General features: G+C 42.4%; 1 protein-coding gene across 1 annotated transcript in view; it reads left to right on the top strand.

Moving 5' to 3' along the window:
• LOC132832662 (complement C4-like) overlaps positions 1 to 14,005 on the top strand; it is a 230,046-nt gene that overhangs the window by 60,690 nt on the left and 155,351 nt on the right. Inside the window, exons 10-11 of the mRNA XM_060850740.1 lie at positions 1,955 to 2,070; positions 2,723 to 2,866. Of these exons, the coding sequence (XP_060706723.1) occupies positions 1,955 to 2,070; positions 2,723 to 2,866 (260 nt within the window). The remainder of the gene's footprint in view (positions 1 to 1,954; positions 2,071 to 2,722; positions 2,867 to 14,005) is intronic.

A 14,005-nucleotide genomic window follows, 5' to 3' on the forward strand; every position in this document is an offset into this window, starting at 1 on the left:
CTGGCAACATTATTTACCCAGTCCACCTGCATATTGAAGTTCCCCATGATCACCGTGACCTTGCCTTTCTGACATGCCTTCTCTATTTCCCGGTACATGTTGTGCCCCTGGTCATGACCACTGCTAGGAGGTCTGTACATAACTCCCAATATGGTTTTTTTGCCTTTATGTTTCCTCAATTCCACCCACACAGACTCCACATCATCCAACCCTATGTCATTCAGTGCAATAGATTTAATTTTGTTCCTAACTAACAAGGCAACCCCGCCCCCTCTGCCCACCTCCCTGTCTTTTCGATAAGTTGTAAATCCTTAGATGTTTAACTGCCAGTCCTGAGCCCCCTGCAGCCATGTCTCTGTAATGCCTCCCATATCATAATCATTCACGATGATCTGTGCTGTTCGTTCATCTACTTTGTTACGAATGCTACGAGTATTCAGGTAAAGTGCCTTAATGCTAACTTTCTTATCATTAGAGATATTGGAAGTCATAAGATATCCTAAGTTACCCTTCCTTTTTGCTGCATTTCTAGTCTGCCTCAATCTTAAATCCACCTGCATACATGCTATCCTCTGCTTATCTTTCCATTTAACTCCATTCTCCCTGTCGCTTTCACTTTCCCTTCCTCCCAACTCAGAAGTTTAAAGTCCTCCTGACCACCCTATTTATCCTCTTCGCTAAAACATTGGCACCAGATCGGTTCAGGTGGAGACCGTCCCAACGGTACAGATCCCCCCGGTTCCAAACCTGATGCCAATGCCCCATGAAATGCAATCCCTGTTGCACAAGGTCCCCTAAGGTCCAACTTTGGTTAAAAAAAACTTGGAGATGCTAGCATGCTGAACTTCAATGCATTTAATGTTTTTCTTCCTCTGTGCTGTTGTGTTTAAGCCATCGGATTCTATTTCCCCTAAGACCATTGTTATATTTACTTCACAGTTATAAAATATTCCATGATTATTCCTTTCGTGGATTTGTAAAGAGAAAAAGTTCAATCCTGCTACAAAATGTTTCACTTCTGCAAAGTGAGCCTTTGCCTGGAGTGGAAAAAAATATTTATATATTTACAAGTAATGTTCTGTGACAGCAAAGCAAATGGAACATCGGTGTCACTGAAATGGCCAACATCTAGCAGTTATCTTTTTGTTAGCCCTCAAGAAACTGCTTGTGAATCCCTTGCCTATACAACTGCTCTCGATCTGTTCAATATAACAAGACAGACCTGGTGGGGTGGGATTTCATGGAGCTTAGATCAGAGTGGTGATGGAAAAGTACAGCAGGTCAGGCAGCATCCGAGGAGCAGGAAAATCGATGTTTCGGGCAAAAGCCCTTCATCAGGAATGCAGGTAGGAAGCCTCTAGGGTGGAGACATAAATGATGTGGTGGGGTGAAGGAATGCTGAGGAGAAGGTAGAAAAGGGTACAAAAGGTGAATTAGGGTGGGGATGAAGGTGATAGATCAGAGGGGAGGGTGAGAGAAGTAGCAAAGCGTATAATAGGCAAATAGGAGTGGGGACGGAGGTGATAGGTCAGAGAGGAGGGTGGGGGAAGGTAGCAAAGAGTCCAATAGGTGAATGTGGGTGGGGATGGAGGAGATAGGTCAGAAGGAAGGGTGGATCAGATAGGTGGGAAGGAAGATAGGCAGGTAGGACAGGTTCTGAGGACAGTGCTGAGCTGGAAGGTTGGAACTGGGGTAAGGTGGGGGGAGGGGAAATGAGGAAGCTGGTGAAGTTCACATTGATGCCCTGGAGTTGAAGTGTCCCATGAAGTTTTCATGGAATTTGTCCTACAGTGCAGGATTCACGATATTGTTTGACTGGATTATTACGTTCATTTTGTTGTGATGCACTTGCTGATCTTGTCCATTCTGAGTTCATAGGTTTTGTACTTACTGTCAAAGGAAGTCAGTCAGAAATCAAAACTGATTAATTTTCCGTGTCTCCGACTGTGCGCAGGTGGTGAAATGGAGGAGGTGGAACTCAGCAGCATAAAGTTTGTTTCTTCACCCTACGTCATCGATTTGTCAAAAAACAGGCGCTTCTTCTCTCCAAAGTCTTTTTTCACTGTCATCGTAAGTAAATCTTAAAGTGGTTGATATAGTATTACATTCAACCCCAATTAAATTGTTCCTCTGGCATGCTTTAGCATGATTTGGAGATGCCGGTGTTGGACTGGGGTGTACAAAGTTAAAAATCACACAACGCCAGGTTATAGTTCAACAGGTTTAATTGGAAGCAGTAGCTTTCGGAGCGTCATTCCTTCATCAGGTAGTTGAAGGAGCGACACTCCGAATGCTAGTGTTCTTCGAATTAAACCTGTTGCACTATAACCTGGTGTTGTGTGATTTTTAACTTTACGCTTTAGCACAATGGCGAGAATCGCACTTGCTGCCAAGATAAATCCAGCCGATCACAGTTTTCATCTGCACATGTGGTCTTACTGAACAATCTCTTCACATAGTCTCTGAGATTTGCAGATAGCAAAACAATATTACGACAGAGGAGGCTGCTGTCACTTCAAGTGTAGCACTCTCTGCTGCTTTTGGAGTTTGCGAATTGAACACATTCCTGTGTTATAGATCCTACTTAAGAAGTTAACTAAGGTCATAATCTTAAAATACTCAAGAAATCTGATTTAAATAAGCCAGATCGATGTTTTGAATTGGTGGACAAGAATTTGAAAGAGATATTCTTATGAACGATTTCCGTTAATTTTGTCAACAGGCAACCATAACCTATCCGGATGGGACTCCAGCTGTCAATGTGTCGGTAAATATTGATGGAGACCAATCAACAAACACCAATGAGCAGGGCCTTGCTGTCTTTCAAAAGGAGACTCCAGCAGATGCAAGTGTTCTGAGCATCAAGGTAAACACAAATGATTTTGGGACATTAATAACCAAAATACATGTTATTCGTGTTGCAATTTGAAAACCAAAGCCAAAACTATAAAGTCATAATGTGAAGATGCTGATGTTGGACTGGAGTGGACAATTTCAGAGGTCACCCCACACCAGGTGATAACAGGTGTAAACAGATCCAACAGGTTCCTTTGAAATTATAAGCTTCTGAAGCCTTGCTCCTTCCTTGGTGAAGTGCTCTCGGGACTTCATCTGATGAAGGAGCATCTCTCCGAAAGCTTGTTGTTTCGAATAAACTTGTTGGATCAAAGTAAAAAAAAAATCTATTCTCTTTTGTTTTATGATTTGGAACCACCTGATGAGGCAGCAGCGCTCTGAAAGCTAGTGCTTCCAATTAAATCTGTTGGACTATAACCTGGTGTTGTGTTCTTTTGCTTTACTATTTCTTAACTGTCCAATTACTGCTTTACTGTCCAATTCTACTTTCTGTCTTTTTAACAGCTTTTGAGTTGTTGCTTGTGAGTTTATAAAGCTTTAACAACCTTCGGTCTTTCAATACTATGGTTCTCCTTTGAAACAAGTAAAACACTGAAGTTCTTGAATGAGTAGAGATGCATATTCATCTTTGACCATTTTTCGCTGTAATGTACTTTTCTGGCAATCCTTCCCTCATATATAAGTATTTTTTTTTGGAATCAAACATATGTTTGCCTTTGCTTCACAAACCTAGAATCATAGCGAGATCCAATTGTATAATGATCATATTCTGTGAGGATCATTGATGACAATGATACTAATTGTGCGAGATTCATTACACAATATTAAATATTAACAGGTTTACAACCTTGGCTGGTGATACAATGTCACACTGACACACACACGTTCTAAAACTCGTCCTCTTCAGCACTCTTAGCAATTCTGTTGTGTCAGAAAGCAATGCATGTGCCCCAAGATCATCATGTTGCCTCTTCTAAAAGCTTCCATATTTATTATTCAATGATCCTTCCAATATTACATGACTGTTAAGGATTTTTCTAAGAGATCCCATGAGCTCTTCATAGAATCCCTAGAGTGTGGAAATAGGCTATTCGACCCCAACAACTCCATACTGACCCTCTGAAGAGTATCTCATCTTATCCCTACACATTCCTGGATACTACGGGCAATTTAGCATGGCCAATCGACCTAACCTGCACATCTTTAAACTGTGGGACAAAATCAGAGCAGCCAGAGGAGACATGGGGCAAATGTGCAAGCTGCACATAGACAGTTGCTCAAGGTTGGAATTGAACTCCAGCTCCTGCTGCTGTGGGACAGCAGCACTAACCACTGAGCCACCCTAGAGTCAGAGCACTGCTGACTGATGTTATTCCTAAGTTCCAGCTACACTGAATATTTATTATGATCCTCCTGAAGACAGATTTATTTCACATGTGACTTAATGTCAACATTTACTAAGAGGTAACTCCTCCTTTGTGAATATTCTGCATGTCTTTACCAAAAATTGTGTGCCCTGGAATATTTATTCACCAACATGATAGTTTATAACCATTATAGTGTCTATAGCTCTGACCTCAAGTTCAGCTGGACCATCACATATACCTCCCTCCCCTTCCTGGACCTCTCCGTCTCCATTTCCGGTGATTGACTCGACATGGACATTTACTTCAAGCCCAACGAATCCTACAGCTAGAAAAAAATTTCTGATAAAGGGCTTATGCCTGAAACATCAATTCTCTTGCTCCTCGGATGCTGCCTGATATGTTGTGCTTTTCCACCACCACGTTTTTTGGCTAACATGCAAAATAATTTCAATCCAATTATGACACTAATTAATTTATTTTATTGCATATGTGCCTTCAAATAAAGGCTAACTTAATTTATTTAATGTCTACTTTCTACAAAGATAATTTTCTGTGATGTACAGTTTTAGTTAATGATTTTGTCCCTCATTTTCAGAATCTGCTTCTCTTTACTCATGTCACTACACTGTTCTGATCTTTTCGTTTTTCTCTCATTTCTATATCATTCTTCTCACAAGACAACCGTTTTGGACCTCTGTTAGTTTAACTCGATGCCCGTAAGTAGTAGAATATGGAACGTACAGCACATGAATAGGCCCTTCTCCTACCACATCTTTGTCGATTCCATTCTAAACTAATCCCATGTGCCTGTACATAGCTTGCATTCTTTTATTCATAAAATATTCATTTATGTGTCTAAGTGTCACTTAAATGTTCCTGTCAATTCTACCTCTACCACGCCAGAGACCTGGGCTCAATTCCCGCCTCAGGCAACTGTCTGTGTGGAGTTTGCATATTCTCCCTGTGTTTGCATGGGTTTCCTCCGGGTGCTTCCCACAGTCCAAAGATGTGCAGGTCAGGTGAATTGGCCATGCTAAATTATCTGTCGTGTTAGGTGAAGGGGTAAACATAGGGGAATAGGTCTGGGTGGGTTGCCCTTCGGAGGGTCGGTGTGGACATGTTGGGCCGAAGATCCTGTTTCCACACTGTAAGTAATCTAATCTAAAAGTAATCTAATCTAAAAACACCTCAATTGCGAAAATGTGTCTCAAGAATCTCCTTTATACTTTCCGCTCTCACCCTGATTGGATGCCATGAAGGATTTGACATTTGGCCCCGGTAAAAAATTTGAATTAAGCACCTTATCCATGCCTGACATAATTTCATATCTTTCTATCAAGTCACCATTCAATCTCCGAATCTCCAGTGAAAATGATCCAGGTTTATCCAATCTCTCCTTCTATCTAACCTAGTACGCTGCAATGTAGGCAATATCTTGGTAAGTCTTTTCAGCACCTCTCCAAAACTTTCACACCTTTTCTGTAATATGGTGGCCAGAACTGAACACAGTACTCCACGCCTGGCCTAATGAAATTTTTATACAGCTGCATCTGACTTGCCAACTTTTATATTCAGTTCCCCAACCAATGAAGGCAAGTATGCCATATGCCTTCTTTATCACATTATCCAAATGTGTTGCCATTCTCAGGGAGTTGTAGACTTGCATCTCAAGATCCCTGTGATCAATCCTCCTAATGGCCCTACTATTTACTGTATATTTATCTCTTGCAGCTGGCCTCCCAAAATGCATCACTTCAATGTTGTCTGGATTAAACTTTGTCTGCAATTTCTCCCTCCAACTTGACAACTTATCCTTCTGTGTCCTTAAACAACCTTCCTCTCTATCCATAACTCCACCAATTTTTGTAACGTCTACAAGATTACGAAACAGACCACCTACGATTTAAACCATTACATTTATTTTTGTATGACAAAGAACAGAGGTCCGAGCGCTGATCTTTATGGAACACCACTGTTCTCAAACCTTCACTTAGAAAAAGACACCCCTCCACTGTTACCCTCTGTCTTCTATGAACGAGCCAATTTTGTATCCAAGTTACCGATTTACCATGGACCCAGTGTGACTTATTCTTTTGGTACAGCCTACCATGAGGTACCTTGTCAAATGCTTCAGTAAAGTCCATCATGGAGACATCCACGACCCTACCTTCATCACTCATGCTTAACACTTCCTCAAAATACTGAACCAAGTTTGATTAGATTTCCTACAGTGTGGAAACAGGCCCTTCGGCCCACACCGACCCTCCGAAGAGTAATACAGCCAGACCCATTTCCCTCTGACTAATGCACCTAACACTATGGGCAATTTAACATGGCCGATTCACCTAACCTGCACATCTATTGGACTGTGGGAGGGAACTGGAGCAACCAGAGGACACCCACACAGACACGTGGAGAATGTGCAAACTCCACACAGCCAGTTGCCCAAGGCTGGAATCAAGCCTCGGTCCCTGGTGCTATGAGGCAGCAGTGCTAACCACTGGGCCACCGTGCAGCCCCGTGCATATGAAACATGAATTTAACTCCACCAATCCACGCTCACCATCCCTCAAATGTCTCTATTATTTTCCAAATGTGAGCAAGTTCTGCGCCTAGGAATCTTGAGCAATAATTCCCCTATCGTTGACGGAAGGCTCACTGGACTATCATTTTCTACATTATCCTCATCGCCCTTCTTAAACAAAGCAACAACATTGACTATTCTCCAGTCTTCTGAGACACTGCCTGTAGCTAAAAAAGATAGAAAGATCTCTGGCAAAGCCCCAGCAAGCTTCTCCCTTACCTCACTCAGTATCCTGGGATAGATCAAAGCAAGCTCTGCAGATTTACCTAACTTAAGGTTTTTCACAACACCCAACAATTCCTCCTCCTTAATGTCAACATGCCCCAGAATACCAACATACCCATCCCTTGTGCTACCATCATCCTTGCTCTCCTTGTTCAATACCGATTTAAGAATCTCACCCAGATTCAGAACCTCACCCACTTCCTCTGGCTACTGATATAAATCACCTTTTTTTGTCACTGAGTGGATATACCTTTTCACGAGCTAGCCTCCTGTTCCTGATATAATATACATATTCTTAGGGTTCTGCTTAATTCTACTTGCCAAATACATTTTAGGTCCATATTAGTCCTTCAAAATTCTTGTTTAATTTGTTTCTGCTTCCTTTGTATTCCTCAAGAGCCCTGCCTGATTTCAGTTTTGATTTCAGTTCTGTAAACCTTACATAAAGAACATAGAACATAGAACAATACAACGCAGAACAAGCCCTTCAGCCCTCGATGTTGCACCGACCTGTGAACTAATCTAAGCCTATCCCCCTACACTATCCCACATTCATCCATATCCTAATCCAAGTACTGTTTAAATGCCCCTAATGTGGCTGAGTTAACTGCAGGTCATTCCACGCCCTTACCACTCTCTGAGTAAAGAACCTGCCTCTGACATTTTTTAGATTAGATTAGATTACTTAGATTACTTACAGTGTGGAAACAGGCCCTTCGGCCCAACAAGTCCACACCGACCCGCCGAAGCGCAACCCACCCATACCCCTACATTTACCCCTTACCTAACACTGCGGGCAATTTAGCATGGCCAATTCACCTGACCCGCACATCTTTGGGCTGTGGGAGGAAACCGGAGCACCCGGAGGAAACCCACGCAGACACGGGGAGAACGTGCAAACTCCACACAGACAGTCGCCTGAGGCGGGAATTGAACCCAGGTCTCTGGTGCTGTGAAGCAGCAGTGCTAACCACTGTGCCACCGTGCCGCCCTGCTGTCTTAAATCTATCACACCTCAATTTGCAGCTGTGCCCCCTCGTACAAGCTGACATCATCATCCTAGGAAAAAGACTCTCACTGTCCACCCTATCTAATCCTCTGATCATCTTGCATGTCTCTATTAAATCCCCTATTAGCCTTCTTCTCTCCAATGAGAACAGACCCAGGTGCCTCAGCCTTTCCTCATGAGACCTTTGTTCCAGATCAGGCAACATCCTGGTAAATCTCCTGTGCACCTTTTCCAATGCTTCCATTTTATTCTGTATGCTTCCTTTTGTTCTGTATCATTGAACTCTCAATAGCTTTTATCATCCAGTGTTCTTGATTCTTGCTCTCGTTATCTTTCATTCTCATAGAAAAATGCTGATCCTGAACTCTGACAATTGGCATTTGAAAGACGCCAACATATCAAATGTGGATTTTCCCTCAAACAGTTGGGCTCCCCCCTCCCCCCCCCAGTCTAATTCCTCCATTTTCTACCTAATACTGTTGCAATTTGTATCCTGCTTATTCCATACATTAACCAGAAAACCAAACTTATCCTAACCCATGATAATCTTCAAACTTACAGAATTTTGATCAATGTTCCCAAAATGCTCTTCAACCAAACTTTTACTCACCTGATCAGGCTTTTCCCCCAATAGAAGGTCTGCCTAGGATGGCCCCTTTCCTCATTGTACTGTCTGCAGATTAGGAGAAAGTGAGGACTGCAGATGCTGGAGATCAGAGACAAGAGTGTGTTGCTGGAAAAGCACAGCAGGTCAGGCAACATCCGAGGAGCAGGAGAGTCAACGTTTCGGGCATCAGCCCTACATTATTCGTAGAGCTGTACAGCATGGAAACAATTCCTTCAGTCCAACTCATCCATACCAACCAGATATCCTAAATTAATCTAATCCCATTTGCCAGCATTTGGCCGATATCCCTCTGAACCCTTCCTATTCCATATCCACCCAGATGCCTTTTAAATGTTATAATTGTGCCAGCCTCTACCACTTCCTCTGGTAGCACATTCCATACCTGCAACACCCTCTGTCCCTTTTTCGGTCCCTTTTAAACCTTTCCCCTCTCATCTTAAACCTCTGCCTTCTAGTTTTGGATTCCCCCGACCCTTGTGAGTAAACCGTGTCTATCCACCCTATCTCTGCCCCTCATGATTTTGTAAACCTCTGTGAGGTCACCCCTCAGCATCAGGTGCTCCAGAGATAACAGCCCCAGCCTATTGAAACCCTCCAACCCTGGCAACATCCTTTTCTGAACCATTTCACATTTCACAACATCCTTCCTTTGGCACAGAGACCAGAATTGTATGCAGTATTCCAATCGTGGCCTAACCAACATCCTGTACTGCCGCAACATGACCTCCCAACTCCTATACCCAATACCAGTAAAGGCAAGCAAACCAAACACCTTCTTCACTATCCTATCTACCTGCGACTCCATGTTCAAGGAGCTTTGAACCTGCACTCCAAGGTCTCTTTGTTCAGCAACACTTCCCAGGACCTTATATCCTGCCTTGATTTGTCTTTCCAAAATGCAGTACCTCACATTTATCCTAGGCCCATTGGTCCATTTGATCATGATCCCGTTGTACTCTGAGGTAATCTTTCCTGTCCACTACATCTCCGATTTTGGTGTCATCTGCAAATTTATTAACCATACCTCAGGTGTTCATTCCAAATCATTTATATAAAAGATGCAAAAAACCAGAGGACACAGCACCGATCCTTATGGCACACTCCTGGTCACAGGCCTCAAGACTGAAAAACAACCTTCCACCATCACCCAATGTTGTTTCAAGCAATTTCATGGATGCACCGAAATGTTACTGCAGCTAAACCCATGGCACTTAATGAGCCCCAGTCAATATTGGGGAAGTTAAAATCATGCATGAGAACAATCCATAAGACCATAGACCATAAAACATAGGAAGTAAGGCCATTCGGCCCATTGATTCCACTCCGCCATTCAATCATGGCTGATGGGCATTTCAACTCCACTTACCCGCATTCTCCCCGTAGCTCTTAATTCCTCGAGACATCAAGAATCTATCAATCTCTGCATTGAAGACATTTAGCGTCCCAGCCTCCACTCCACTGCACTCTGCGGCAATGAATTCCACAGGCCCACCACTCTCTAGCTGAAGAAATGTCACTTCATTTCTGTTCTGAATTGACCCCCTCTAATTCTAAGGCTGTGTCCACGGGTCCTAGTCTCCTCGTCTAACGGAAAAAGGTTCCTAGCGTCCATCCTTTCCAAGCCATGTATTATCTTGTAAGTTTCTATTAGATCTCCCCTTAACCTTCTAAACTCCAATGAACGCATTACCAGGATCCTCAGCTGTTTCTCGTACGTTAGACCTACCATTCCAGGGATCATCCGTGTGAATCTCTGCTGGACATGTTCCAGTGCCAGTATGTCCTTCCTGAGGTGTGGGGATCAAAACTGGACACAGTACTCCAAATGGGGCCTAACCAGAGCTTTATAAAGTCTCAGTAGCACATCGGTGCTTTTATATTCCAACCCTCTTGAGATAAGTGACAACATTGCATTCGCTTTCTTAATCACGGACTCAACCTGCGTGTTTACCTTTAGAGAATCCTCAACTCGCACTCCCAGATCCCTTTGTACTTTGGCTTTATGAATTTTCTCACCGTTTAGAAAGTAGTCTATGCTTTTATTCTTTTTTCCAAAGTGCAAGACCTCGCATTTGCTCACATTGAATTCCATCAGCCATTTCCTGGACCACTCTCCCAAACTGTCTAGATCCTTCTGCAGCCTCCCCTCTTTCTTAGTACTACCTGCCTGTCCACCTAACTTCGTATCATCGGCAAATCCTGCTGTTTTAACATCTTTCCATGATTTGCTTATGTATCTGCCCTCTATGTCCCACTGGCTGTTAGGTGACCTTTCATTTAACCCCTATCCCTGAGTTCTCCCCATATAGCTTCTCTTGATGAGCCCTGCAAAATGTCCCCTCTGAGAGTGATTCTCTCTTTCGTCTGTATTGTTATGCCCTTTCACTTGTTATATTGCTCTGTAGCTCTCCTGAAACATCTAAATACTGGAATGTTAAGCTGTGAGTCCTATTCTTCTCTCAACCAAGTTAATGCGATATCCCATATACTAATCCCAACTCGAAGTTCAGCTGCTTTACCTGTTATACTCTTTGTATTATACACGTAGGACCGCCAATCCCGCTGTGTTAGTTAACCCCACACTGCCTCTTCTTTCTGTTTAGACTTACTTGACCAAACCTCTACCTTCTCCTCAATCATTCCAGGTGTTGACTTACTGTTCTCATTCCCATCCCCATAACATTAGTCTAAAGCATCCTAAGTGGAACTAGCAATCGAACTTCAGGTACGCAGTGCATCCTGCTGTCCAGGATGCTTCTAAAAATATGAAAAGAATGGCAAGTGAAGTTATCTCGGGCCTGCTCATGAAGTTCCTGCCTTCCGTAGAGTCTTGCTGCATGATTAGAGAATTACAAACCTTGCAATCTTAACAAAGAAGTTGTGTAAATGTGGACTCTCAATTTGAATTTAATGATTGAAATATGCTATAAATCTTATCTCCAAGCAAAATTAACAACCACTCAGACAAATTAACTTTTTCAATGCAATGCATTTCTTTAGATCAAACAGAACAGCTGGGTGTTTCAGGTATGAGTGAAGAGTTGACTGTTGTAGAAACCGTTGTTGATGTGCAGTTGATGGATGTACAAATACTTGTGTTATAATTCCACACAGCAGATTGGAGATAAGAGAACACTTTTAGAATGCATAGCATTGTAGGAGGATAGCTACAATATTTGCCTACAGAAAACAGATATTATGTATAATGAATATTTATGAACTGAAGAAATATCAGGAGGAGAGTTTCCCAGGTGTTGGTGTTGCTTACTATGTTCGTTCTTAACTACTGCTAAGTGAACCTCAGGGCCAGAGTTACTGATGTGTTCATTGTGGAGCATTCATAATGCTGCATATGTTCAATAATGCTGTCACACCACAGGGGAAAAATGGGCACGCTGAAAAGGCATGGCTGGAAAGCAGGCGGAGTAGAGGAGGTCCGGGGGGGCAGGGGGGTGGGGTGGGGGTGGCGGTGCGCAGAAGCCCCTGCAGCCATTTCCTTTCTAACAGACTTGGATACAGTTTGTATATCTTTGGAATCAGTGTTTATGCAGTGGGAGCCAACATCATGGTGTGTCTGCTGACCATGATGAAAGGTGCAGCAATGGTATTGGGGGATTTAACTATCAGGAGAACAGAGAGGTACTTATTGTTGTCTCAATGAAACTACATAATGGCAAGTTGCCTCAGGATGTCACTGAATTCTGAAGCCCGTCAGCAAACAGCCAAATACCGTGCTGTATGTTTTAATCAATGGCGTAGGCAGTAAAAAGAATGAGTTCCTGCAAGTAAAGTTTGGAAAGCTAGGAAGTCTATAACAAAGGTATTGTCTGGATCACTTTAGTGCCACCTGCTTGTGAGTATGGAAATAGAAGGTTAGCCCAAATGAAAGTCTGTTTGGAAGGAGAGCACAAGAAGGATGACTTGAGATTTCAGGGATGTTGAGGATGATTTAGGATTGGTAAGACATGTATAAGGTGAATGGATTGCAATTGGTTGGATCAGTTTATTGGAATTGAAAGGGATCAGCATTCCTGCAGGGAAGTTTTTGGAAAAGTTATAAACAAATTCCATGAAGTGTGGAATCCTGTTAGAAAGCTCAGTAAAGGAACTGCATGGTCAAATGTTGAAGAGACAACAAATGACTCAGGACAGCTCATATATTGTAGCCCCGGTAAAAGTATAAAAGATTTTGTCAAAGTTGCATGAATAAAAACTTTAATGAAAGGTGTTTGACGAGTAAGGTAAATGAGTTGAGTGTACAAATTAAAACATGGGTACATGATGTTACTACATCATTAATCTAAGGGGCAACTTTTTCACAGAGAGGGTGGTGCATGTGTGGAACGAGCTGCCAAAGGAAGTGGTGGAGGTTAGTACAATTACAATATTTAAAATCTTTGCCTTGGTTTATCAAGGCAAGTACCACAAATGCCTTCTTGACCACATTCCGTAACTCCCACAAAACCTGAAGGGACCGGTGGAGATGCAGACCATGTTTCTATTGACTGTGGGAACAGACCACCACAGGCGTAAATCTTTTAAGTAATAGAAGGTGCCAAGTGCATTTAAGTTCTGGCTAATGAAGTAATGTCTTGTTAAAAGCCAAAAGAATACACAAACAGACAAATAATGTTAAATTGCGTGAAGCACTGTTTCATTATTTCTTGTTATGTTGCTTTGACTTCACCTTCAAGCTGCCATTGTCAATTCCTTCATGGATATTAATAGTTTCTCTGATTAACTCTGTCAAGACACATCATGATGTTGATGCTTTAATAAATCGTGCATCAGCCTTATTTTCAAGTAAGACTGCACAAGCAATTTTTGCAAGTTTACCACAATATCTTTGCTCTATTTATGTATATTTTTATGATCAAAGCTTAAAATGTTTCCACAATAATTCTCATGAACTGTCTTGCATACTCAGTGATTTCTAGATTTGTGTAGTCTTTACATTCCTGCAACTTAGGATAGCAAATACGGTTCCCTTGTTCAAGAAGGGGAGTAGGGAATAACCCTAGTAACTATAGGCCAGTGAGTCTCACTTCTGTTGTGGGCAAAGTCTTAAGAGAGAATTGTAAGGGATAGGATTTATGAACATCTGGATAGGAATAAAGTGATCAAGGATAGTCAGCATGGTTTTGTGAAGGGCAGGTCGTGCCTCACAAACCTTATTGAATTCTTTGAGAAGGTGACTAAGGAGGTGGACAAGGGTAAACCGATAGATGTGGTGTATATGGATTTTAGTAAGGCATTTGATAAGGTTCCCCATGGTAGGCTACTGCAAAAAATGCAGAGGTATGGCATTGAGGGTGAGTTGGAGGTTTGGATTAGGA

This window comes from Hemiscyllium ocellatum, chromosome 35, assembly GCF_020745735.1.
Source record: "Hemiscyllium ocellatum isolate sHemOce1 chromosome 35, sHemOce1.pat.X.cur, whole genome shotgun sequence".
Lineage (NCBI taxonomy): Eukaryota > Metazoa > Chordata > Chondrichthyes > Orectolobiformes > Hemiscylliidae > Hemiscyllium > Hemiscyllium ocellatum.